Source organism: Phalacrocorax carbo, chromosome Z (genome assembly GCF_963921805.1).
Source record: "Phalacrocorax carbo chromosome Z, bPhaCar2.1, whole genome shotgun sequence".
NCBI lineage: Eukaryota > Metazoa > Chordata > Aves > Suliformes > Phalacrocoracidae > Phalacrocorax > Phalacrocorax carbo.
This window is the reverse complement of record NC_087548.1, coordinates 77,868,283-77,891,796: the sequence shown is the minus strand read 5'-3', so window position 1 is coordinate 77,891,796 and position 23,514 is coordinate 77,868,283. Positions and strand designations below refer to the sequence as shown.

The following is a 23,514-nucleotide window of genomic DNA, read 5'->3' as shown; positions in this document are numbered from 1 at the left end:
GTGCCAGAGCAGCGGCACAGGCTGCCCAGAGAGGCTGTGGAGTCCCTTCCCTGGAGGCATTCACACCCCGCCTGGACGCGGCCCTGTGCCCCCTGCTCTGGGTGTGCCTGCTCAAGCAGGGGGGTTGGACAAGATGATCTCCAGAGGTCCCTTCCAACCCCTCCATTCTGTGATTCTGTGAATACATGACCGGGGCCGGGGCGACCAGGAAAGGTGTCAAAATGTCTGTACTGGCAGCGGCAGAGGTTCACCAGGTCACAGCACCTCCCTGCTGGGCTCACCAGTGTCTGGATATGGGAATTTGTCTTCCCAGGGCCCATCTGCCAGGCTGTCGAGGTGGTGACAACATGAGTGAGAAAGACTTAAAAATAAAACAAAACAAACAAACATCTGAGGTGGATTATAAATATTTCAGCAGCGATGTGCCTGCCAAAGCCTGCCAGTGGCAGCGGCTCACGCCAGGCCATGAGACAGCCTCGGAGGTGCTGTGGCGGGAGCCGCCGCGGATGGAAACAGGCGGCCGGGTGTCAAAACAGGTCCCAGCGCTGCCGCCACCCTCCTCCGCGCCGCGGGGGCAGCCTGCGCTCAGCCGCGTCCCGCAGCGCCTCGCCACCCCCTTCCCCTCAGCCGCGGGCGCTGGGGCGGGAACGGGCCGCCCCAGAGGGGCCGGGCCAGGCCGTACAAAACCAGCGCTGCCCCTCCGTACTTCGCAGAGGTGGTGCCGTCGCTGTCCCGTTTGCGTTGCTCTCATCTTCATACCGCACCAATGGAGCACTTCGGGGCAGCGGCGGCCGGCGATGTCCGTATGTGCCAGACCGTCCTGCCGGCCCATGCCAACAACCGCGGGGAGCTGAGCGCCGGGCAGCTCTTCAAGTGGATCGACGTCACCGCCTACCTGGCAGGTAAAGAGGCGTTAGCGGCCGGGCGGGCACCGCGGCGAAGGGGGGGTGGCGGGCGGGGGAGCTTCGCCTCAGGGCGGCGGGGAGAGGTGCCCCGGCCGCCGCTTGCCCCGGGGCCGCCCCGCGCCCCCTCCTTCCCCTCAGAAACGTGCTCTAAACTCGTCGGCCGTGTGGGGACAGCGTCTCCTTCCATGAAAACCGGCAGCCCCGTCGCTGTATTTGCCGACGGCAGGAGGCGGCAAAATTTTGCTTGTGGGGAGCTGGTGGGGTTGGGAGAGTGGGGGGGAGTGGTTCAGCCGCGGGGAGTGTGTGAGGTCTGGGGGTTTCAGATTAGGAACAGGCATCAAGGGACTGAGAAAGCTTGTGGGGCTGGAGAGGGGTGTCTAATCTCGGGAGGGTGAAGAAGTGGGTGCCGGGGTGGTTAGGATGGGGAGAATTTAAAAAAGAGAGCAGCAGAGGGAAAAAATGGATGGGAAAAGGAAAAATAGTGAAAGAAAGAAAAGTACTAATTTAAGAATATAGATGCGTGGGGGGGTGGGAGGGGGGAACGGAACAACACGTATATGACACCAACCACAAACCTAACCAGCATGCAGAGCACTCTGTGTCTGGTGTAACTCAGCTTTGAAAACTTCTAAAATCTCTTCCACTAACTTCTGGAAGTGGAAGACACATCTAAAGCACAAAGCAAATCTAAGGTGCTGCCATTTCTGCTGTCGGTGAACTCTGTTTCCAAGGACAGCTGCATACATTAGCAGCCCATAATAAGCCTTGAAGAGAATATTCTGGATGTCTGGATGGCACCTCCACGCAACACGGTGACCGTGGTGCGCTTGCTGCGTAGGTGCGTGCTGTGCTCGGCGCAGCTTTACGTAATCCGCTCTTCCTATACAGGAAGAGTTGGGATTCTGGAGAACTTGTCCCACACAATAACCCAGTAACTACCTAATATGCAGCAACTTCCCAGTACGATCACACTCTTTTTGAGATATATTTTAGCATAAAGGAGTCATTTGGTTTCAGCCCTTCAGTGATTTATCCATTAGCAATGCTCTTTGCAGAGAGACCAAACTCGTCTCAGTAATCCCTGAACTCAAGTCCCTGCTCTGAAGTAGCAGAGCCCTAGCTGCTATGACGGTTCATCCTTGCTCCCTGGACTTCAGTTAAGCTGTAATGATCTTCATCAGCTGTGAATCTGCCACCAGAGCTCACTTTCAATCCACCTTTCATAATTGCTTTTACTTGGTTAGGCTTAGGGCAGCAGCAGTCATTTACCCCACAGGGCTAATCCTGTTGCACAAAAAGGATTTTTAACACCTTTCCTTGCTTTGCTTTTTGTCTCACAGCAAACTCAGTATGGTAGAGAGGGATTTGTTTGGCCTTACCTTCTTTCATCTGCATTAGTGCCAGATGGTGCAGTTGCAAGTGACTGGGTTTTGCACCTTCCTCATTTCATATCCTGCTGCTTTAGATGTAATCCACTTGGCTGCTTCCTCACTTTTAAGGCTATTTATGACTAACAGCATCTTACTGATCACCTTGCATTACCTGTCCTAGTGGTGGCTCCAACCTCCTAGCTGTCAGCGATGTCTTCCCTTTTGTCACCTTTTGCTGCGTTTCTGATAAGTGCCTTCATGTATTTCTCCCTTGTATTTTCAAGGGGAACTCCTCAGATAATGATATAGCTCATGCACCATCCTAATTCTTTCAAACATTTTCTTCAGATGCTCACAAAAAGTACTGGGCTGCTTGGGAGCAAAAATTCCTGCTTGTTGTGCAGTGCTGTTTTCTAGGTTTCCTGCTAGTCCTCTCTTGCCTCTGTCACTCAGGAAACTTTGGAGCAGGGGTTCCCTGTATTCATACAGCTCCTAGTGTGATAGAGATTTGGCCTCTGACTTGGCACTCTAGGTGCTATGGTCAAATAAAAATAACTCACTATAAAAAGATAACTAAGCCGGTTGATCTTTCTCCTCTGTCTGAGAATCCCCAACTGACATAAAACTTTCACACTGGTTTAACATAGCTGATATTCATGACATCCTGTTTTGAGGGAGATTGCTGAGATTTCTGTAGGTTTGTTAATACTTTGACTTTTTTTGTCCTGCAGCATGTTTGTTAGTACTCTTTTACCAGAATATCCATTTTTAGAGAAAGACCTTAAATAGAGGTTTTCAAACTGAGTAGGATCATTATCATAATCTAGTATCATCTCCTGATGTTACCCTTATTTCATACTAAATATTAACTTTAATCTTATTTAGCTTCTTTTTTTTCTAGAGGGTCCACTGCAGACTTACATTGGGGTGATTAAAAGAAGAACTGGGATCTAGTGGGTTTCTTCTGTGTTTCTCATGCAGAAGTATATAGGTGAACAGTTTGCGGCAAATACAATGTGGTAACTTTGTGTCCTTATGTCTCTCTTGAAGCTGAGAAACATGCCGGTATGTCTTGTGCAACAGTGTCTATGGATGATATACAGTTTGAAGAGGCTGCCAGGTACAAAACTAGCAAACAATAGTAAAACGTTTTCATTCTAGAGATTCTTATTTGGCAGAGATAAACTGAGGCATGATAAAATCTGAGACAGCAGGCCAACGGACTCCCCAGGGTCACAGTGTTAAGTCTGTAATTGCCTGACTTGCCTAGAAAATAGATCAATTTCACAGATCAAAAATAAACTGTAGTAACTCTGACTTGGCAGCCTAGATGCCAGGTGAGAAACCAGTTGCCCAGAGATCTTTGGCTCTAGTCAAAATGGCCTGCAGCATTCATTACTTATCTCTGTAAAATAAGGAATGTGTGCCTATAACAGTTATTGTATGAATTTTTTGTTGTTGCAGGTGCTCTTTCAGTTTATTTCTTACCATCTCTTTCCTTCAGCTCTTTTAAAAAATGTGTTCCTGTAACAAAACAGAACTGTTTCGCATTTGTAATCACCAAATATTGACTAAGCCTACAAGATAATATAGGACTTAATTTTTGTTTTAATGATTTTTTTCATTATTTTCCAAGGGATAAAAGACAACTTTAGGGGAAACTGCCTTCTTTCCACCCTTTCAGCATCCTTGAGTTAGGATATTAGGGGTTGACAACAAGCATAACCCTTGTTTTCTAACATGTAATAGGTCCTTCAGAAATTCCAGAAGGAAAGAAATTATTTTTTCATTTAAATTTGGTTCTCTGTAGGTAAAAAGATATAATTCTGTTTAGGCATTTGTAACAGGTTTGCAGGACTCCTATGCACAAAATTCACCCCACACATGATATTTAGAAAGCATAACAGTATTTATTGCTCTATTATAGCCTTGTATAAGCAGTTAACTAGCATATTGTTTTCCCTTTATGAGAGTCTTACCAACCCGACTATGCCTGAGACACTGCTGAGCAGGAGGGGTGACCATTAGCAGGGTCATTGTGGAGAAGGGAGGTACGCATGGCACCTTCAGGGCATCCCCAGTGGTTCACGGAGTGTGCTCTGTGTCCCCTCTCTCTCTGCTTTGACCCCCCCCCCTTTTTATAACCTCAGCAGATTCAGTGGAACAGTACTAGCTAGACTTTGCGGCACGTGTGACCAGTGCATGCACCAAGGTCTGCCAGGTGTGTGTTCCCCTGGCTAACAGCAGTTCCTGGATTGCAACAACATATTGTTCAATAACCATCCTCCCTGTTCCCTTCTTCAAGGTCGTGTTCTCACAGCTGTGTTCAGCTTGCAGTTTTTCTGTCGTGGCCCTACACAGACCATCATCTAGAAACCCTCACACAGCATTCTATGTAGGTAAATGGGCAAGAGTAGTTGTTCAGAAGTAAGCTGTTAGAACAGAAGGGACATGTTGCAGCCCTTTTCTTCGCCAAAACTTGGAAAGTGAACTCTTCCCTCATCCCTCAAAGATGCCACAGAGCACTTTGTTTCTGGTTATTATTTCCTCATGTGCATGTGCCTGTATGCTAGAGAATGTATATGGAGGATATCTGGTGTGGTTTTACAGCTAGATGTACTTAGTGATTTGGTGTAACTCACAGCAAGTTGTGCCTTTGAACAAAAGTAGTATCTAGGCCAAAATTTCTTGGAGGACCTGGGGTCTGAAGCACACCTGGCATCACACAGATATCAGCAAGGAGGAAGAATGCTAGTATTAAGCTCATGCACTTTTCTGAGTGACTAATATGATTACTGACCATGAATGAAGTCTGTCTGATGAAGAACAGTGCTAAACCTTTTTCACTGCATTTTCAGTACAGCATGGAAGACGCAGGCTGATTAATGAGATTTTCTTCACTACTGCTAGGAATATGTGGAGAGGCAGGTTCAAAGCCTTATTAAGCTGCATGTTTACATACCATAGGATGTTGTTGTTCTTAATAGGATTGGACAAATTATTACCATCAAAGCAGAGGTGAAGAGAGCATTCAAAACCAGCATGGAGGTAAGAGGTGGTCACTCTTATTCCTAATGATAAGTAAAAAATAGGAGAGAGGTGGGAGGAGCAGTGGAATGCAACATGTGTCCAGTCTTATTTGTTTTAGAAGGAGCTTTGATGCAGCTATCTAAACAACAGAACTGCCTAATGAAACTCTGGTTTCATAATGACTGTTATAATTGCATGTTTCCTGTAAAATAATCCATGTCAAAATAGAAACTGGACCCTGAAGACTTAAAATCTTCTGTAGCTGTAATGAACAGGATGGGATATGTGGTATTGGTCCAGACCAAAGCTACTGATGTCTAAATAGTCTTTGGATCAGAGCTAGGATCCACCAAATAGGTGGAGTTCTAAGTGGTTTTGAAACTTCTGATAGAAAAACATTTATACTAGGTGTATGCATGTTCTTACTCTTCATATTGTAGCAAGTATGCAATGCATTGCCCAATCGCTTACTTGAAATCAGAATTGAACCTTAAGGGTACTTTTCTCTGCATTGCACCCAAGTCCAATATTAATGAGCGGTGCATCTCACAGAGAACGTATTCCAAAAGATTCTAAAAATAAGAAAAAAATCAGAAGCTTTTATGAATGTCAGGTCTGTCTCACAGTATCAAATACAGTGTTCCACCTTCAAGTGCTACGTTGTATTTTATACATTTATACAGACTTTTTTGCTCATACAGATGTTAGAAAGATTCACATAGGAACTCCAAATGGCACATAAGTAAATGAAAGAGATATCCATAAAACTAAATCTAAGTGTCTTTCCTATTTTTTATTTTACCTTACAAGGGACGCTAACCTACATACATAGTTGTTGTACTAGAGAGATCTTGAGAGCTCAGCAAATATTGTGATGTTCTTACGGGTTCAGAGATATATCAATGACAGCAAAGCATGGTTTTTTGCTTTTTTTCTGTTTAAGAGAATGGATGTGATTAATTTGATAAACACTGCACCATTTTGTCTCAGCTCAACTGACAATAATGTAAATACCTTTTTTGTCTTCTTCCTCCCCGACCTCCTTTCTTGTAGGTTGGCATCAAGGTTACAGTACAGGAAGCTTTGCTTAATGCTGAAAAAATTGTGTGTATAGCATATGCAACATATGTAGCCATACCGTTTGGTGCTGCAAAGGTATTCTTTCTATTTTCTTCTATCCTTGAAGTTACTGGGACAGATTTTCTGTGAAATAATCCAATTTTCTGATTATGAAACACAGGAGAATGTTCATACCTGTTTATGCTGATCAGTAATAGGAAAAGAGCATGAAGTCCAGACGATATGGAGATTTTTTTTCCCCCCACATCTCTGCTCTGAAGTTGTTAGGCTTTTTTATTGTTTCTACTTTCTTTTGCTAGTAATAGAACTGGTATCTTTGTAAGGGCTGCAGTATTGACAAAGGTAAGCACTGGAAGAAATCCCTGTGAGTCTGCACAGTCTTTCTTTTTCAGAAACTGATCTATACACATCTTGAAACCTGCAAGGGTGTTGGGCATGTGATTTCTTTGTCCTTCACTCCCTCTTTTGAGGAGGTTGTTCAGACATCACTGTTCAGATAGCAGACATTGTTTTTAAGCTAGTTTCCAGTCTAAATTCTTTGCTGTTTATGTTCTTTCATTTTCATGCCGGTGTTTTCTTCTCCCCAGTGTTCGTTTTCCCAGAGGTGTTTAGAAATCAGTCACGGTACTGTTTGGCCTTCACATTCCTGTGCCAGACAGGCACAGTTGTTTTGATGTTCTCGTGTGAGAAAGATCAAATATTCCTCAGATCCTCTTAATAAGCTCCCTTTGTATGTAGTATTCTATTTTCTTGAACATGAGTGACTAGAATCATATATCTGACTTTCCTGTCTTGTTGAATGTGTTTTGACAATGCATCTGCCTTTTTAACATCCACTGCAGATTGGTGGAGAGCAGTCATCTCATGACCAATTAATATATCAATTTGTCTTTATTTTCTGCAATGATATGTTACAGTTTGCAGAAGAAACAGATTAGAACAGTTTTACCAGAAATAAAGCCCAGCTTGTCTATGAAAGGTTAATGGATAAATTGGTTAACCTGAAAGCACTAAAATAGTTTAAAGTAAGGACTGTATATTATTGGCTTGATGTCATATCCATGGCATCTGTTTGTATTAATAGAACTTGTCATCTTGGACAGTTGATAGCAGAAGGTTGTAGAAAATGCCAATGCCATTTTAAGTTCAAAGTGCACTTTGTTATGATTATGGAATTCAGAACCTTTTGTTTGTTTGTTTGCCTAGATTGAATTAGAACCTGTAAAGATTCTGTCTACAGAAGACCTCCTGGAGCACACTCTGGCTGCTGAGAGAAGAAGAATCCAAGTGGGCTATCAACAGGTCTTTCAGAACCTAGTGCAGCAATTGGCTAGAGAAGGTATATTACTGTGATCAGCATAGAAGATGGAAGAAATGACTTATGGGAAGGAGGGAGGGAAAAAGCAGACAAAACATTATCAGTAGAGCTCCTTGAAGTTGTGGTATCATGTAGAAAAGTGTGTGCCAGGTTTGTGAAGGTGTGTAAGACAGTTATTCTAATGAAGTTTCAGATTTTAAAATGTAGGATTGAAGGCCAAGCATGCATTAAATAGATGTATAAGGCAGATCTTCATGTAGGTTATATGTGTAAGATTTAACAGGTCACATGGAGCTTTGCAGTATGGAAGTAAAGTCCTATGACACTAGTTGTGATGTAGTCAGGCTTATGTTCAGTCAGGTTTATGGCTGTATCTTTGCAAGGAAGCAGTAAGAACTGTGTTTATGCCATGAGATCATTCCCAGAAAGCAGGAGAAACTTCATTACACAAAGGTTAAACCAGGTAGGAAAAAAAATTTAGACTCCTCATGACCAAATTAGAAAAATTGAGCCAAGAAACAGGTTCATCTTTATTTCTGATAGTAATCTCTGTTCTTAAAGACAGTTGTGCTCAAAAGTTGCTGTGTTGCCCTGCAAAAGAAATTACTCACAATAGTTAAGATATATGCTGGCATTTGGAAAATCTGAAATTTAACTCCATGTATAAACAACAGACATTATGTGGTTTAACTGAGGAAAGAGAAAACCTGTTGTAAATAGAAATTCTAGTCTTAATTTAATAAGATTGTATGGAATTAGAGAGACTTGTTTGCTACAAACAAATTATTTGTCTTCATGGTAGCTGTCTCACAGGAGACAGCTTAATACCATGAAAGACAAATCAGAGGTTGCTGATTTTTAGTTTCCACTGCCTTGCCTGGAAACTTCCTTGAAGGATCTTATCGATGTTAGCACTAATTCACCTCCTTAGGAGACAGAGCTAGTGAAATAGGGGAAAGAGTGAAGAAGGTATTGCATGTAAAGGCTGCCAGGTAGAAAAATAGGCATAAATTATATCCAGAAAATGAAGTTTGTCTTCTGAATAGATCTTAGGCAACAACTGAAGTAAGTCCAAAGTGCAAGTGAGTCAAATGTGTCCACACATTTATATAATGATCAAGGTAGTTAATTATGGCAAAAGACAAAAGTACAATTCAGGTCAAGTAGCTTCTAGCACAGATGTGCACTTTTAAAATGACTGATGTCATCTCATGTCTGAATCTGCTCTTGCAAAATATAACTGAAAAAAACGAAGATTAGAGTGAGGATATATGGCTAAACATTTGAAAGTGAAATTGGAAACACTCAAATAACAAAGTAGTTACTGATTCCCTATTTCTCACTTTCACAGGTTCTATATTGTCTCTGGTAAATCACATTATTTGTAACAGGTTATGAAATAATCATGTCATACTCTAACCTTAATTAGACACATTTGCATAGGTGCCCATCATACATGGTGGTCAAAGTCTATAAAAGGCACTTAAGTAAGTGATAAACTGCTCTGATAACATCTGTTAGAGGTCATGCATAGCAATCACAAGCACATGTTGAGGCAGTTGGCTAGCTTTGACTGCCTGCATTCATCTTTCACAGTAACTGCTTCTGACACAGTTTCTTTGAAGGATATAGTGAGGGCTGGGAAGGACCACTGTGCTGCAGTAGACTGCAGGGTTCAGCATCCAACAGGGCAAATCTTACAGCGTTTTGCTTCCCTTGCAAAGAATGGAGGTCTTCTGTGTCTTTTTTTTCTTCTTCTCGTGGTGTCTGAAGCAAATTGCATGCTTCTGTAACTGGGGTGTTTTCTTCTTGGCTCTCTATATCAATGAATTAATAATTCATTAATACATTGCTATGATATTTCAGATATTTCTGAAGGGGAAGATGCTGTTTCAACCAGCTTTACTCATGTACTGAATGTTGAGCTTGTTCAGCCTCTTCATGCAAACCAGCATGGAAATACTTTTGGTGGCCAGATCATGGCTTGGATAGAGACGGTGGCAAGTGTTTCAGCAAGGTACTTTTCAAATCGTAGTCTTTGCATATAGTTATAAATGGGTGTGACTTTAATATTAAGGGCTTAACTGGGATTTATTTTATGAAAAATACAGACCCAAACCGTTGACTTTTCTTCCTCCCCATATTGCAGGAGGCCTTTGAACTATTTATGTGGTACATTTCCCAGAGCATGCTACACCATTGTGGGAGTCAAATATTATTCTTCTGTTACACATTCAGACCCTAAGGCAAAAGGGGCTATGTTGTTCTTCTGAAACTCTTTGCAGAAAGTCAGCATTGAAAATAGGAATGGAAACCTAGCCTCCTTGTAGTTGGTCCAGTGTTTTAATAGCAGAGTTAGTCAGGGTGAAACTGATCCTGACCGTGTATCAAATGATATCCAAAAATGAACAGCCTTCTCAGTGCTAGTCTGTGGATCCTTATGCCAGAAGAAAGAATAAATCAGAGAAGAAGAATCAAAAGAAACGGGTTCTGTTTTGTTGGTCCACATACAGAATGGATGCGTAACCTTCAGCAAGTCACTTAGCCTTTCAGTCTCTCTTGAGTCCCACATCCTAAAGGTTGTAATATTTTTAGCAGTTTAAAGGCCTCTGACATCTTCAGGTAATAAGGGTGAAGTATTTTTGTGACACTGCCTAGTATTGCTTGTCAGGATGGCCTAGACATATAATAATTTAATTTCTCTTCCCCTGAAATCAAACCATTGGTTTTTTCCCTCCTTGTCCTTGGACTCTATACAGAGCTTCTTTGTAAGCAACACTTGAGTTTCAGTTTGAATTCTCCTTGCGTACCAAGTGGCCTAATTCACTGCAGGGATGTTAGATATGTTTTCACTTTTTAATTTTAATAATTAAATTACTTCCCCATTTATTGTTCATATTGTAGCCAGTAGTTGTACTGATAACAACAGATTTTCTGTAGTGGTTGGATAAACAGCTTGCTTTAGTAACATTACCGCAGTGTTCAATTCCATTGGCTTCAAAGGGATTGTTTCAGATTTTTGCTATAACGTGACCCAAAATATTTACCTGTTTTCATTTGTTAAATTTTACCTAGTCACAGCCACATTTAGGTTTAAAAAGAAAAGCAAAACATCAGCAAATGAAGTGGTGAAAAAAATTATTTGAAATAATGGATGTCAAACATGATTTCTCATGTTGAAAATTTCAGGAATAACAGCTGGTGACAGAGGCTTGTTGAAAAGAGAGAATTTGTAGTTTATGCTTGAGAAACACCTACTTTCATTACAAACCTTTTGTGAGGCCACTCACAATTAGACCTGGCTTTTGAAGGTGCCAATTAAGAGTTGCTATAGCCACAAACTCTGATGGAGGAACACAAGGGAAGGGCTAAATCTTGAAAAATAAATTTCTAACAGCATTTTAAAGGTTACTAACCCTCTTCTCCCCCCTCACAGACACTTTTTTGGCTGGACAGTAAATGAAAATGTTCCAGATAGTAATGAAGCAATTTGAATATTAGTAATATTAGTTTGAACTGGCTCTGTACTTTCTTATTTCTTACACTTGCAGTGAAAGCATTCAGGGCATAGTTTTCCAGGAAAAACAGAATATTTAGGCCAAATGCCTCTTTCATTATTGTCTTACTTTCCATGATATTGTATTTGCATCTTTATAGTGAACATTGTAAATAAGATCACCATTTAGTGTTTTAAATCAGAAGAGCAAACTGTTCTTAATGAAATTACAAAGTCATTTGAATGTATTAGTTTATTAAAAAGATGTACCAGACAATTAATTAGCTACAGATAATTGTGTGCATTTAACAATACTGGTACTTTAGTTTGTAGTGTGTATCTGAGTTAAAAGCTAGGAATGCTACAAAACTGTATTTTTCAAGTTTAAAAACTGCACAATGAAAAAAATTACTCTCAAACATGCGTATAGGATTCTTATTGAGTGGTTTCACACATATGCATAAGGATAGAGCATGTTTTTTCAAAGTCTAAAAATAAATGGCACTATTATATGTTGTCCCCTATTCATGTGGTGCACAGAGATCCCAATAAGAGTGGGGTTTTGACTACATTTAGAACTGCTGTAGAAGACTAATTTTTGCTCACTCCAGAGGGCTTGCAAACTAGATCCCGATTCCACAAACTCTTAAGCTGTATCTGTACTACAATTTTTTTTTTTTTTCTGGAACATCTGTGAAGTTCAGGGAAGTGATGAGTTACTGGAATCCCCTAGTGTAGATGACACAGTTTTCCAAAACTTTTCCTTTAGCAGTGTATCTGGGTTTGATCAGGTGTGTTTCAGCAGCTTAGCTAGTACATGGAAAGGGTACTTGCCTGGCACAGACAATCTTCCTTACTAGACCAGCAAAGTTTTACCAGAGTGGCTACAGCCTGTCTCACAAGCAGTTCAAAGAGATCCAGTAGGACAACCCAGCTGAACCTGAGTACATGTAACTGAACACAGTACAGGATCAGGTCTGAAATAAGAAGAGACAGGTGAGCGGATGCACTATGCAATTAGAAGGACAAAGGGAAAAGAATTACTGCAGTATGTGTGTTCGTAGTACACTATTGTGCCCTCAGCTTTTGAAATTTAGCCAACAGTTCTGTTTCTGAATTGGTAAGTGATCAGTTCAATATCTTTTTATCCCTTTGTATGTGCAAAGATGAGTTTCCCAGCTCAGCACCAGTTGTGAACTGCACATAGTGTAGTAAACCAGACCAAATGGAAAAAAAAAAAGCCAAAACCAGCTATGCATTTGGCAGTTATATGAGTAGGTTTTTATTTTTATTTCATATAACACTAGCAGAAAACATCTGAAAAACAAGCAAAAAAGTACAAATATCAAAAAGAATAGATAGACTGACGTTGCTTTGATTGAATACTGTTTCTGGTGCTCAGCCTTTCTGCTCAGGTTTCTTTTAATTGTTTAAATGCTTTATGATCTGGCACTTTTACATTCTGAACAATATCCTACTCCCCATGCAGTCATATAGAAATTAATGAAACTGTTAAGTAAGCGGTTACTCTGTAGGCAAGGGATTTATGGTCTCGCTCCAAAAAAAAATGTAATATCAAGCAGTGAGAATTAATTAGTCAGTGTTTGTAAAGTGTGTTGAAAGTGAAACAGCATGACATAGGTGGTGTTATTATGTTTGAAGCTCAAATTATATGCTCTTGGAGCTGAACATGTTAACAGTATTTCAGTGGGTTATGGAATAAATCAGTGTAATGTAGTGATCTTCTAGGTTGTGCAAAACTTGTTGCTCTAATCACTACCTGCTTCAAACCTAACAAAGGAGGTTCTTTAACATGACTATGTATTTTGCTCCCTGTCTCTCTTGCTTTGTTTTTCAGGCGCATTTGTCGTTCACAACCCGTCTTGAAATCAGTCAGTATGTTTAAATTCTGGGGACCATCAATTGTGGGTGACCGCCTTGTCTTCAATGCAATTGTGAACAATACATTTCAGAATAGGTAAAACTCCTTGTCTGCTTGTCTTCCTTGACTTCTCTAGCACCAGCCTAACTGTGTGTTTCAGGTTTCAGCCATCAGCAGGATTTGTGTTACTGAATAACTTATTTTTCAGCTGGAGTTTTGAGGGATGTATCTATATGTCTGTGTGCTTTTTTTTACTTTTCTCAGTGAAAGTTTTAAAAATGTGTTCTCTGACTTTTTGTCTCAATTTAAATATCATTTGTAACCAAAACCCAATCCTGCAAACTCAGACCATAAATATTACTCTGAAATTCAGGAATTTTCAAGGGTCGGGTTGGTCCCCCAGCTTTGATCCTCCAGCTTGCTGCCAGGATCTTCTGGTCTTGGCATCTGTTGACAGATCTGGGTTCTACTTAATGCTGGTTACTGGCAAAATTCATGCTTTATTTTGTTTATTTCTTCCCAGTGTTGGTTTGGGTGTATGCAGAGGTGAGGCTTTGACAGTTGCAGTTTGGAATAAATGGCTACAGCCCTTGCTGAAATTTTATCTTTAGTTCACTATACGGTTCCTGTAAGCGTGAAACACAGATTTTGGCACACTGAATGCCTGTTCCTGGGATTTAGTGATGTGGCTTTTGACCAATCTTGCACAGATCCTGCCTGCTAATGGTTACTCTCTCTTTCTCTTTCCTATGCATGCACTATCTCCTCTGCAGCTTTAGGGCTACTGTTGTGTTTGCCTCACAGAGAACAACTCTCCTCTGACCTTTCGCAAAGGGATAGGACCTCTCTGCTAGGCTATTTCCCCATCTACAGGAATGGCACTTCGGGCCAACAGACCCTCTGGTTATGCCAGGGGTGTGACACAACTTACGTGGACCCTGTTCCAGCAGGAGGACATGTTCAGAAGTTGCAAGAGGTGTAGCAAGACAAGTCACAAGAAAGCAGAAGCTAAAGTAATTCTTCCTCCAAATCCTGTACATGGGACAAATGTTACCCTGGCATTGATGTTCTATGGCTGTTTTCTTTGTGGGTGGATTTGGTCCCCACAGAATGCTAATAGGGCATGAATTACCTTCATACTATGCTTCTGCTAAATATCAGACCAATATCATCCTGTTTGCTTTTGCTGTCCTCACTGCATGCCAACTGGTGTTCGTATTTTGCTACTTAACTCAGTTTTCACTCTTTTTATTAATGGTATTTAGCTGGTGCCACCTTTTATTTTGTTTGAGGTGTGTCTGTCCAGACTGAGTAATTTAATTTGTATGCTACAGAAGGTATTTGAGTCAGGCTTCCTGCACCCAGGGAGGTGTACAGCAGCCCTTTTTAGTATGTCTCAGGGCTGCTCCTGTATCACTTGTAGTAGTTCAATAACTAAACTTTTGTTTCAGTGTGGAGGTTGGTGTCCGTGTTGATGCTTATAACTGTGAAGAATGGATTAAGAACCAAGCACGACATATTAACAGCGCGTTTCTCGTTTTCAACGCTGTAAATGACGATGGAGAGCTGCTTACCTTGCCGAGAATCCGACCTACTTCAGAGGTCAGCTCTCATCCTGAGGGGTAGAATGAATGCATACATGAGATTGTGGTGCAGCCCAGCACACTGCATGTCACACAGCCAGCCACTATATCCTTGCTGGGAAAGCAAGGACTAAACAGGGCACTGAAATGCATCCTCTTGCAGAAGAGAAAACCTCTAAATTAAAAGTTTGCCGTTGACTGAGATATTTGTCGTTGTTAACTTCAGTCATCCAAAACTGAGAGGTGTAGTGGAGGGTAGTCATCATTAGAAATTCTGTAGTTATTGATGGACAGGGGAGAAGAACCTGCTTTTTGCAGATTTTTGCACCTGTCTATATCTGCTTGTGCAATCTTCAGTGACTGTAGATGAAACTCCTAAGTGTTCTGTGAATAAACTTATTTTTATAAACCCTTAATGAAAATGAGAAATAGAAGTAATAAAGAAGTTAGTAGGAATCAAATCCTATGACATGGGTGAGCTTTCCAGTTTCTTTGAGGTGGAGATCTCAGCATATGTTTCCCTGAAAGTGGTTCATGAAGCACTTGGAGCAGTTTGAATACTATTGTTGAATTATTTGCTGTGATGTCACCTGTCATTAACCTCACTGCTCCAATTATGAGATTTTTAGAGAGCCAGCACAGACAGAAATTAAACGATTATTTAACATCAGTGAACTTATATTTTATAGGATGGCAACAGTACAAATAAATCAAGGTGTCCTATGTACTAGCTGAGGCACTAAGGTTCACTATGGCAATTACAATCTGTTCCAAGAGGAAAAACTGACTCTTCCTTTTTTTTTTTTTAATAAAAAAAAGCCACAGCAGCTTAGCTTCTGCCAGAAAAACAGTGCTTCCTTTAAAGACCTGCCCAGAGAGGGGCATCCACAAGGGAAGCATCAAGATAAGAACATGTGCATGCACCCATTCCTTCAGAGTAAAGCAAACAAATCTGAGAAAATCAGTATGTGCTGAAAATAATTTAAACATTCAGTGGTCATTTGACTGTGACAGCTGGTATGGTAATGTTCTACAAGACAGGCCAGAGAGGTCTTCAAAAACATTATGTAGTCCTTGGTATAAAGAAGACTGAGATGCACTAATGTGGAGATTCTTCTTATTCCAGAAGCTGCATGTCAGCTCTTAAAAGGTGAGGAAAGGAAGCTTTTCCAAAGTGGCATATCCTTCAGGTTTACAAGTCCTACTGACCTTTAATATGGCTTGGTGTGGTGTATGTTCTTGGGCCATTTCCATGCTTCAAAAAAAATCCACCCTGGCAGAATAAGAATAAGGCAAGGTCTGCCACCTTGAAGGGCACATCACATCTCTTTGCACAGTGCTTGCCCTGTGTTCCAGATACATGTGCACTAAAATATGAATTCTTCCATGCTTCCTTTGTACTTTAACCATCACATGATGATGAATTCGATTAATAGGTTATTTGGTGTGTGACACATTTAGAAAGAGGCGCACTGCCCAGCTGCCACTGGTTTAAGACCAAAAAGTGCTAGAAGTATGCTACTGTGATACAACTTTTTGCAAATTTAGGGGAATATCATCAAAGCAAAAGTTAACCACTGACTCAGGTTAATCTGGGGAAAGGCCAATGTACAGAGCACAATTCCTTTTTATTTGTAATATATCTTAACACATGTAAGAAATAATTTTTAGTTGTCTGTCTTAGACTGTGTCCTAAAATAATCCGGTGTGTTACTCTCTGGTTTACTTTTTATAAAGGATGCTATGAGACGATACCATGGAGCTGTTGCCCGAAGGAGAATTCGGCTAGCAAGGTATAGCTGGGTTACAAAGAGAACTTAAATTTTAATGTATCCTCTAAAAAACCGATCATTTTCTTAAATAGTCACGGTCGTCTCAAACATGACTGTTATGTTGCACTGAAATTGTTAGAAGCTACTTTTCTTAGAAATACTTTGCTATAGAGGTGATTCTGTTTCCCTGTCTTTCTTGGGAAAAAAAAAGGAGTTATTGCAAACTTGTCTTGCAAATGAAAATTGATAAAATACCTGTAAGGTATTTAGAAGACACTTAAGCCTATAGAAGTGATTGTTTCTAGCATATATAGAAGAAAGTGTAAAGAACCAATTCATGTATTATTTTTCTTTTTAACTTTGTTTTAGAAAATGCTTGCTGTCTACTATCGAAGACAGACCTCACACCTGGGATGGAAGCAACCAGGTAATCTGGAGATCAAGCCCTATTTTCATAAAATGGTGTATTTGTGCACTTTTTGGGTGTGTAAAACCCAAAAAAAGAGAGTAGATGCTTCTTTAATGATTTAAGAGTAGGTTTCATATAAAACATAAAAAATGTTTTTAAGATACTCTTTTAACAAGTGGTCCCTTAAGCAGGAGAGCTGTAAGATCACCTGCAGATTTATATCCCAGTGTCCTCAGCTTTTAAAAAGCTGAATTCTCACATAAAGGAATTAGTTCAGGGTTTTTTTTCTTCTATCCAGCCACTGACTTTCTCAAAAATGGCTGTGAGGAGACAATTTAGTAAATCTAAAAGCAGGGGGATAGACATGGCAATACCAACAGAGAGATGAACAGTGAAATAGTGTAAACTTTGTTTCTGTTGGAAAGAGTGGTGAAAACATACATTCATTCTTAGATACTCTGTGTCGGGTGGTATGTGTTTCTGGCTTAGACATGCTAGGCCATAAAATGCCTGTGTCATGACATGAATTGTGACGAACGTGAATTTAGGTGGATTTATAGACACCTTAAATATTGTTTCAGTGTCAAATATTTCTTGTTAAATTTTCATTGCATTTAAGATCTCAGTGGCTTCCAGAAATTTTACCAGGTCTTTTTCCATTACATGAAAAAATAAATAATTGGGAATTATAACACAGGAAGTTACTTCCTCTTAAGAGTGACATCTCAACTGTCTGAAGCAGCATTTCTTTTCTGCAAAACAATTAATATAAATGTGTGCATAATGATAAAAAAGGCTTACTTAAGATTTATTTAATATTAAAGTAAAACCTGTTATTAAAGACTCTAAAGCTGTATTCTCATTATACAGTGGTTAAGTGAGAACTCCATCCATTGTAGTCAAGCATAAATAATGGATATATTTGCACTTTCTCTGCTCTGAGCCTGCTGTGTAAATCAATTCCCAAGATAGACTACAGATTGCTAGCAATGAAGAGGTTAATTTTCTAGTAGATTTTAATTACTTAAGAGGAAGATGGGCAGAACCATTAATTTAGTGGTCTGAGAGGTTACCTGTATTATCTCTCTGTGGTCATAGTTTTTCTGCACTGCTTTACAATTGGAGAAGCCCAAAGTAGTATTTTGTTGTTGTTTAATTAGGGTTGTTTTGCCAACAGCCATGTGAGCGTGTAATCAACTATTGAAAGTATTTAATTCAGAAACTACTGGACTCTGTTTTCTGGAAGGAAAACACTTATGGGAAAGCACACATTTGTGTTTGACTGAGGGGCAATGATAGAAAAAGAACATCTAATTTCTGGAATGTTCAGTGAAATGTACCTTTACCCCTTCATTTTCAGAAACGTATCTTTTGTTTCAGGCATACGTGAATTACAGCAGTATTGCAGTACTGGCAAACCTAGCGGCAAAGCCAGGATGGGAATTAATGACTGCACGGGATGATGTAAGTGCATACCTGTGGAATAGCTGCGTAGTCACTTTAGTTACGTTTCACAGTAAGAACTGGGCGGAGAAAAGCAACATTTTACATTTGTGAATAAACACATTGGCTTGGCAGTGTTTGGTTTTACTGTGGCTTGGGTTGAAAACCAAAACTCCTAAAGTTTCTCTGAAACATTGCAAAGAAACTTCTGATTGCTGTGCAACCTGGGAGTACCATGGAGGTGTTCTAAGATGGTCTGAATGACTGGTGAATGTAGGACGTGGGATCCCAGAAGGGCAGGCTTGCCAGCAACTGATCAGCTGGGCTTCTTGGGCAACACACAGGAGAGTGTAAAAACACAAGCAAACCCATATCTCATTTCTGTGAGAGGTTTTCTTTGCCCCAACAAATATGCTTCTGTGGTTTTGCCAAATTGTTTGGTTCCAGCGAAACACCAAACTTGGACATCTTTGTTTAGGCAGTGCTGTTGATGATTTTTAGGGGGTCGTATGTTGCTGTGATATAAAAAAATGTGTGCAGCAGTCTGTAATATACTGCCTTTACTAGCTTTGCAACATAGCATATGATTCTAAGTAGGCATTGTCTTGTCCTAAATGTGTTACATTTATAAGTGTTAAAATATTTATAGCAATCATTCTTTGTTTTCAATGTTATTCACTTTTTTCAGGTAAACATATGGACTCTCGAGGAGGGGGATGTGTTGTCTCTCAGGGTTGGAATGAAAGTGAATATTCCGTCACATGTAGCTTTTTACTTGTTGTCTGACTTCACACTCCGCCAAGGATGGGACGCACATTTCATGTAAGAACTTACCTTTCTTTTAGACTGTTCAAATCAACTGACAACTAACCTTTTACCATACAAATATGTTTGAGATGTTTGACACTTTTCTACCTAATTAATAAGAAATTTCTCTAAGAAGTAGACATTAAACCTTCATTAGTCAAAGTACGGATTGGATTTTTTACCTTAAAATTTCCTTTCTCCTAAGTCTGATTTAAAAATATGGTTGACCTGGACTGTCAAGAGAGAGCTGGGACAGGGATTACTATTTTCTAAAATAAACAAAACTCCATGTGTAGACAAATGTATGTTGAAAGGGTTAATTTGAGTAGGTTGCATATAACTTGAGGTTAATATATTGTGCATGTTTTCTGTAAGAAGTAAGGCAAAGCTGTGGACTCCTTCATGATTGTGTTGTTTGGGACACTGATGCTTAGCTTCATCATGTAGTCAAAGTGAGACATGAAGAAATGGTAATCTTCAAAATGCGTATTTTAAGAAAAATAACGTATTAAGTGTACTTATTGCATTACACATATTAAGTGTATCTGAATTGGAATGGGTTTCAGAATTGATGTGAAAAGTGTTTGAGGGTTTTTTTATTTACTGTACATGGTGTAGAATAATGATTAGAGACAATTGAATCGATATGATAGTAATTTGGTGAATATTCTATTAAAAGAGAAGTTTTTTCATTTTTATCAAGGGTGAAAGTGGAAGCATAGGGATATTTGAAAAATCACAGTCTCTGCTGAATTTTTGGATTGTAACCAATGAAATGTGAAGAAATACTGTGTTCATTTTCTGTATCTACAGCCAAAATCTCAGATCTCTTATGTCTACTATGGAGCCTGATTGACTGGTCAAAAGGGAATACCAGCTTAGCAGTGGTAATTGCTGAGGCAGTAGAAGCTGAAATTAAATTAATTAATTACTGCTAGTGTAAAGAAGTATTCTGACTTCTTTTTGTAGTGAAAACTCGGAGATAGTGATCAGTATTTCCAAGACAGTGAGTGAGCGTGTCCTACCCAGGTGGCCCTGTCTAAATGGAGTAGAACACAACTTTGAATGCAATTTTACAAATGTTTCCTGACAGTCTTTCCTGTGGTGTGTCAGACAGACAATGTTTGTTTATTCAGCGTTGCATGGCAGGCAAGCTAAAGTCATTCCAAACAGCAATCAACAGTATGCAAAAGATAAGTTTTTAAGACATTGCTCCAGCATCTTGCAGCACTTTTTAACAATTTTGTGGGACAGAGAGGTGGTGTCAGATGAGGTGTTGCAGAAAACCTCAATTTTTCACTCTGTCTTCTCCTCTCTTCCTTGCTGCCCGAACATGAAAATCATAGGCTTAATGTTAGGATGGAATATATATTTGTACTGTGCTTTTTGAAGAGATGCTACTGCATACATCAGGGTCTGCATGTGTGTTTTATGTATCTACAGAACTTGCGATCTCCTACAGGCTTTGAATAATGACGAGAAAATTTATTATGTTACTTGTCCACCCGTGGCTGGCCATAAAGCCAGAGACTTTGTGATTCTTGTGTCTCAAAGGCAAGCATGTAAGCCAAGGTGAGTATGGAATTTCAGATTTAACTGTGAGCACTTTGGAGATACAGTCTTGATTACTGTCTGATTACTGTTGACTTTTATGTGAGCCTGTCATTGGGTGACAATGATGATCTTTTATTTTTTAATAAATTAGGTTAGTAGCTGATCTAAAATACAATATGTTGATGCCAGAGTTTGCACAACTGGATTTGTTTTGCAAGGTGAAGGTGCGGTGAAGTAAATTCGGAGCATCACAGATTTGTAGCATAGTCCCATGTTGCTTCTTTGGCAATCTGGGAAAAAACATGTCGAAGAGGGCTTGTCAGTGTGCTGCAGCACTAACTGGGAGTTTGTCTTTTTGTTTGAAGTGACTTTATAATCCCACTTAATGTAATGCTGGAGGTTTTCTTATACAGGAAAGTACTTGGCCTTTCTTGAAACCTCCATGTGACACGTTTGTTGTATCTGTAAATTTTGCTGCTGAATTTGGTTTAAAAAGTCCCTTCATCAGTTTAACATGCATCGATTATTTTTTTTTATTAAATTACCTTTTGTTCTTGCCTAATTAAACATGGATAAATGGGACCATTTGGTGGATCTTATAATTCTTTATTCTCAATTTCTTTTCTTATATTCAGTAATTCTAATATTAACAGAACATTGCTTCTGAAAGGCAGTATTCGGTACTGTGCTTGCTTTTTTTTCCCTGCATCTGGGAACTGAATCATGTCTACCTTTGCTGGGTCCACACTGTAAAACCTCTCAGTAAGTGTTGCTCCTAGACCCTGATTCTGTAAGTGTGGGTCATGGAGAGCAGGATAAATAAAAACAGGAGGTGTTGCATGTGGGTGATTGTTCTGTGGCTTTCCACAGAAGTCTCCTTGACTGGAGTCTGTGATAAAGCCTTAATGAGACGCAAGAGAGCTGAAATCTTTTAACATATATCTTTAAACATAGAGGAGCTTTTTTGCCTTCATATGAAAATGACATCTTTGGTTTAGCTGTGCATACCCTGTAGTCATTTCCATATTTTTAACATCTTGTTGAAGAAATGTTTGATTCTTCCCCTTGCCCCGCAGTGAACCCTACATAATAGCTGTGAAGTCAGTTACCCTCGCGACGATGCCACCTTGTCTGGAATACTGGAGAAGTGAAATCACTTGTGCTGGATTCCACATCTACAGCGACACCAACAGCTCCTGTATGGTGAGTAACTCTGCAGACCTCAGCTGTGTCTCCTTTCCAGTAGTATTACATGTACATATAATCTCATTTGAGCTGACAGTCTTGAACAGTGACAGGAATACAACAAAAATATGAGTCAGTTTCCCCAGAGTTCAGTGCGGTTATTAAGACATTCTTCATTCCATAAAGCAGAATCCGTCTTGCCCAACTTCAGCCAATCCAAATGTTAGGAAAGAAATCTAAACTAAGCACTGGTGGTGGCTAGGCACTCCAGAGAGTCATTAATTAAATCCTAAAATACACTTCTAGATGGTGCACGTTAAACTGGTCTCTGCTGATGCCCATCTCTTTTCACTGACTATGGAGGAAGTCCAAGGAATTAGTTCAGGTTAAACACTTAACTTCAACTTTCATATGTCAGAAATTATGCAACCTCAATCCCATCTCTGGAGCAATGACAATATTTCTCTTTTGTTCTTTTCCATGGGAAGGCTATAACTTTTTCATTTAAGAAAATATATTTCTGAAAATATTCGGCAACTCTCAGTAGCTGGGATTCTTTCTTCAGGCAACAGCTTTGTTCATAAAGCACACATATCTAACAGGTTACACATACTGTTTCTTGCTGCACTGCTGTGTACATTTACCTACATGCTTAAGAACCTGGCAGTAGTGAGGACTCCAAGGTCACTGAAGTACTGTAAAAACACATGCTCGTTTTGCTAACTTCAGTTAGCAAACTTCAGTTTCAGAAGCACTATGCATTTCTACTTGCCTTTGATACTCATGTAGGTTCTGCAAAAAAAGGCTAACTATTGCAATTCATAGACCTTTTTGTTTCACTTATTTGTGTTTAAACAGGTGTATTACTTCAATGAAGTGACAGCCGGTAGTATGCCGTACCTAGCTGCAAATCTTACTGGCTTATCAAAATCCATCGAAGACACTGCTTTGCAATGTAAAACGTTCTTGGAGCAGAAAGGCAGCGAGTAAAGAAACGTAAACTTGTTTCCGAAGCCACCTCTGAAGAATGTCAAGCAGCACTTCTTTAAATTCCTGCACGTGTGTTTTTTCTCTACACGTTCGTTACTTTGGATCATGCAGCCAACACTAGGCTTGAACCTGAGCATATCTAGTATAAGCATCTCCCAAAGATTAGGCCATCAGCTCTAAATTAAATTTTAAATTTTAAAAAGATTAAAGGACAGATTCTTCCCTCAATTGCATTAATGAATTTTAGGTAAATGGCAGCAGAACGTGGCCCAGTAGAACTCCAGCTCATGAGACTAGTTCACTATTCTCATGTTACAATGAACATAATGGGGCCCAATTTTAAATTAGTAAATAGCATCCTGTCTAATTGGCAGAGAAGGGGTGCTACTCAGTAGCTTATCCAGTGCTCCAACTGGTTGTCCAGGTTCTTGCACACCTATTTATATAGAGATTGCACCCTCTGTAACTTAATGTTGGCTAATGTTTGCACATTGTCTTAATACTTGAAGTTTATCTTCTAATAAATTATTCTTTCTGATGCTACAAATCCATGATAAATATTATTACAGTATCTCTGGAATGGCTTCAGACACTGTTCCAGAAAGACCACTTTGTAGTGATGACAGGGGCTGATGGCCTCTTACAGAAGAGCCACAGCCTCCATCAGGCAAGCTCTATGCCAGACTGCTC

At 40.0% G+C, this 23,514-nt stretch overlaps 1 protein-coding gene across 1 annotated transcript; it reads left to right on the top strand.

Annotated features, from left to right (window-relative positions):
- The first annotated feature begins 726 nt into the window (after positions 1–726).
- ACOT12 (acyl-CoA thioesterase 12) lies at positions 727–23,365 on the top strand. Its single transcript, XM_064438596.1, has 15 exons — positions 727–902; positions 3,326–3,395; positions 5,263–5,323; positions 6,359–6,460; positions 7,592–7,724; positions 9,570–9,720; positions 13,058–13,177; positions 14,533–14,683; positions 16,402–16,457; positions 16,806–16,863; positions 18,226–18,309; positions 18,977–19,110; positions 20,539–20,667; positions 21,726–21,852; positions 22,693–23,365. Exons 1-15 carry the CDS (start codon positions 767–769, stop codon positions 22,822–22,824), a joined length of 1,644 nt encoding a protein of 547 aa, XP_064294666.1. The 5' UTR covers positions 727–766; the 3' UTR covers positions 22,825–23,365.
- Positions 23,366–23,514: the final 149 nt, after the last annotated feature.

Excerpts from the sequence above, each read along its gene's own strand:
- ACOT12 (XM_064438596.1), top strand. The coding sequence starts at position 767 with ATGGAGCACTTCGGGGCAGCGGCGGCCGGCGATGTCCGTATGTGCCAG. Across the intron at positions 16,458-16,805 it reads AGGAGAATTCGGCTAGCAAG|AAAATGCTTGCTGTCTACTA; the intron begins GTATAGCTGGGT and ends ACTTTGTTTTAG. Across the intron at positions 21,853-22,692 it reads ACACCAACAGCTCCTGTATG|GTGTATTACTTCAATGAAGT; the intron begins GTGAGTAACTCT and ends GTGTTTAAACAG.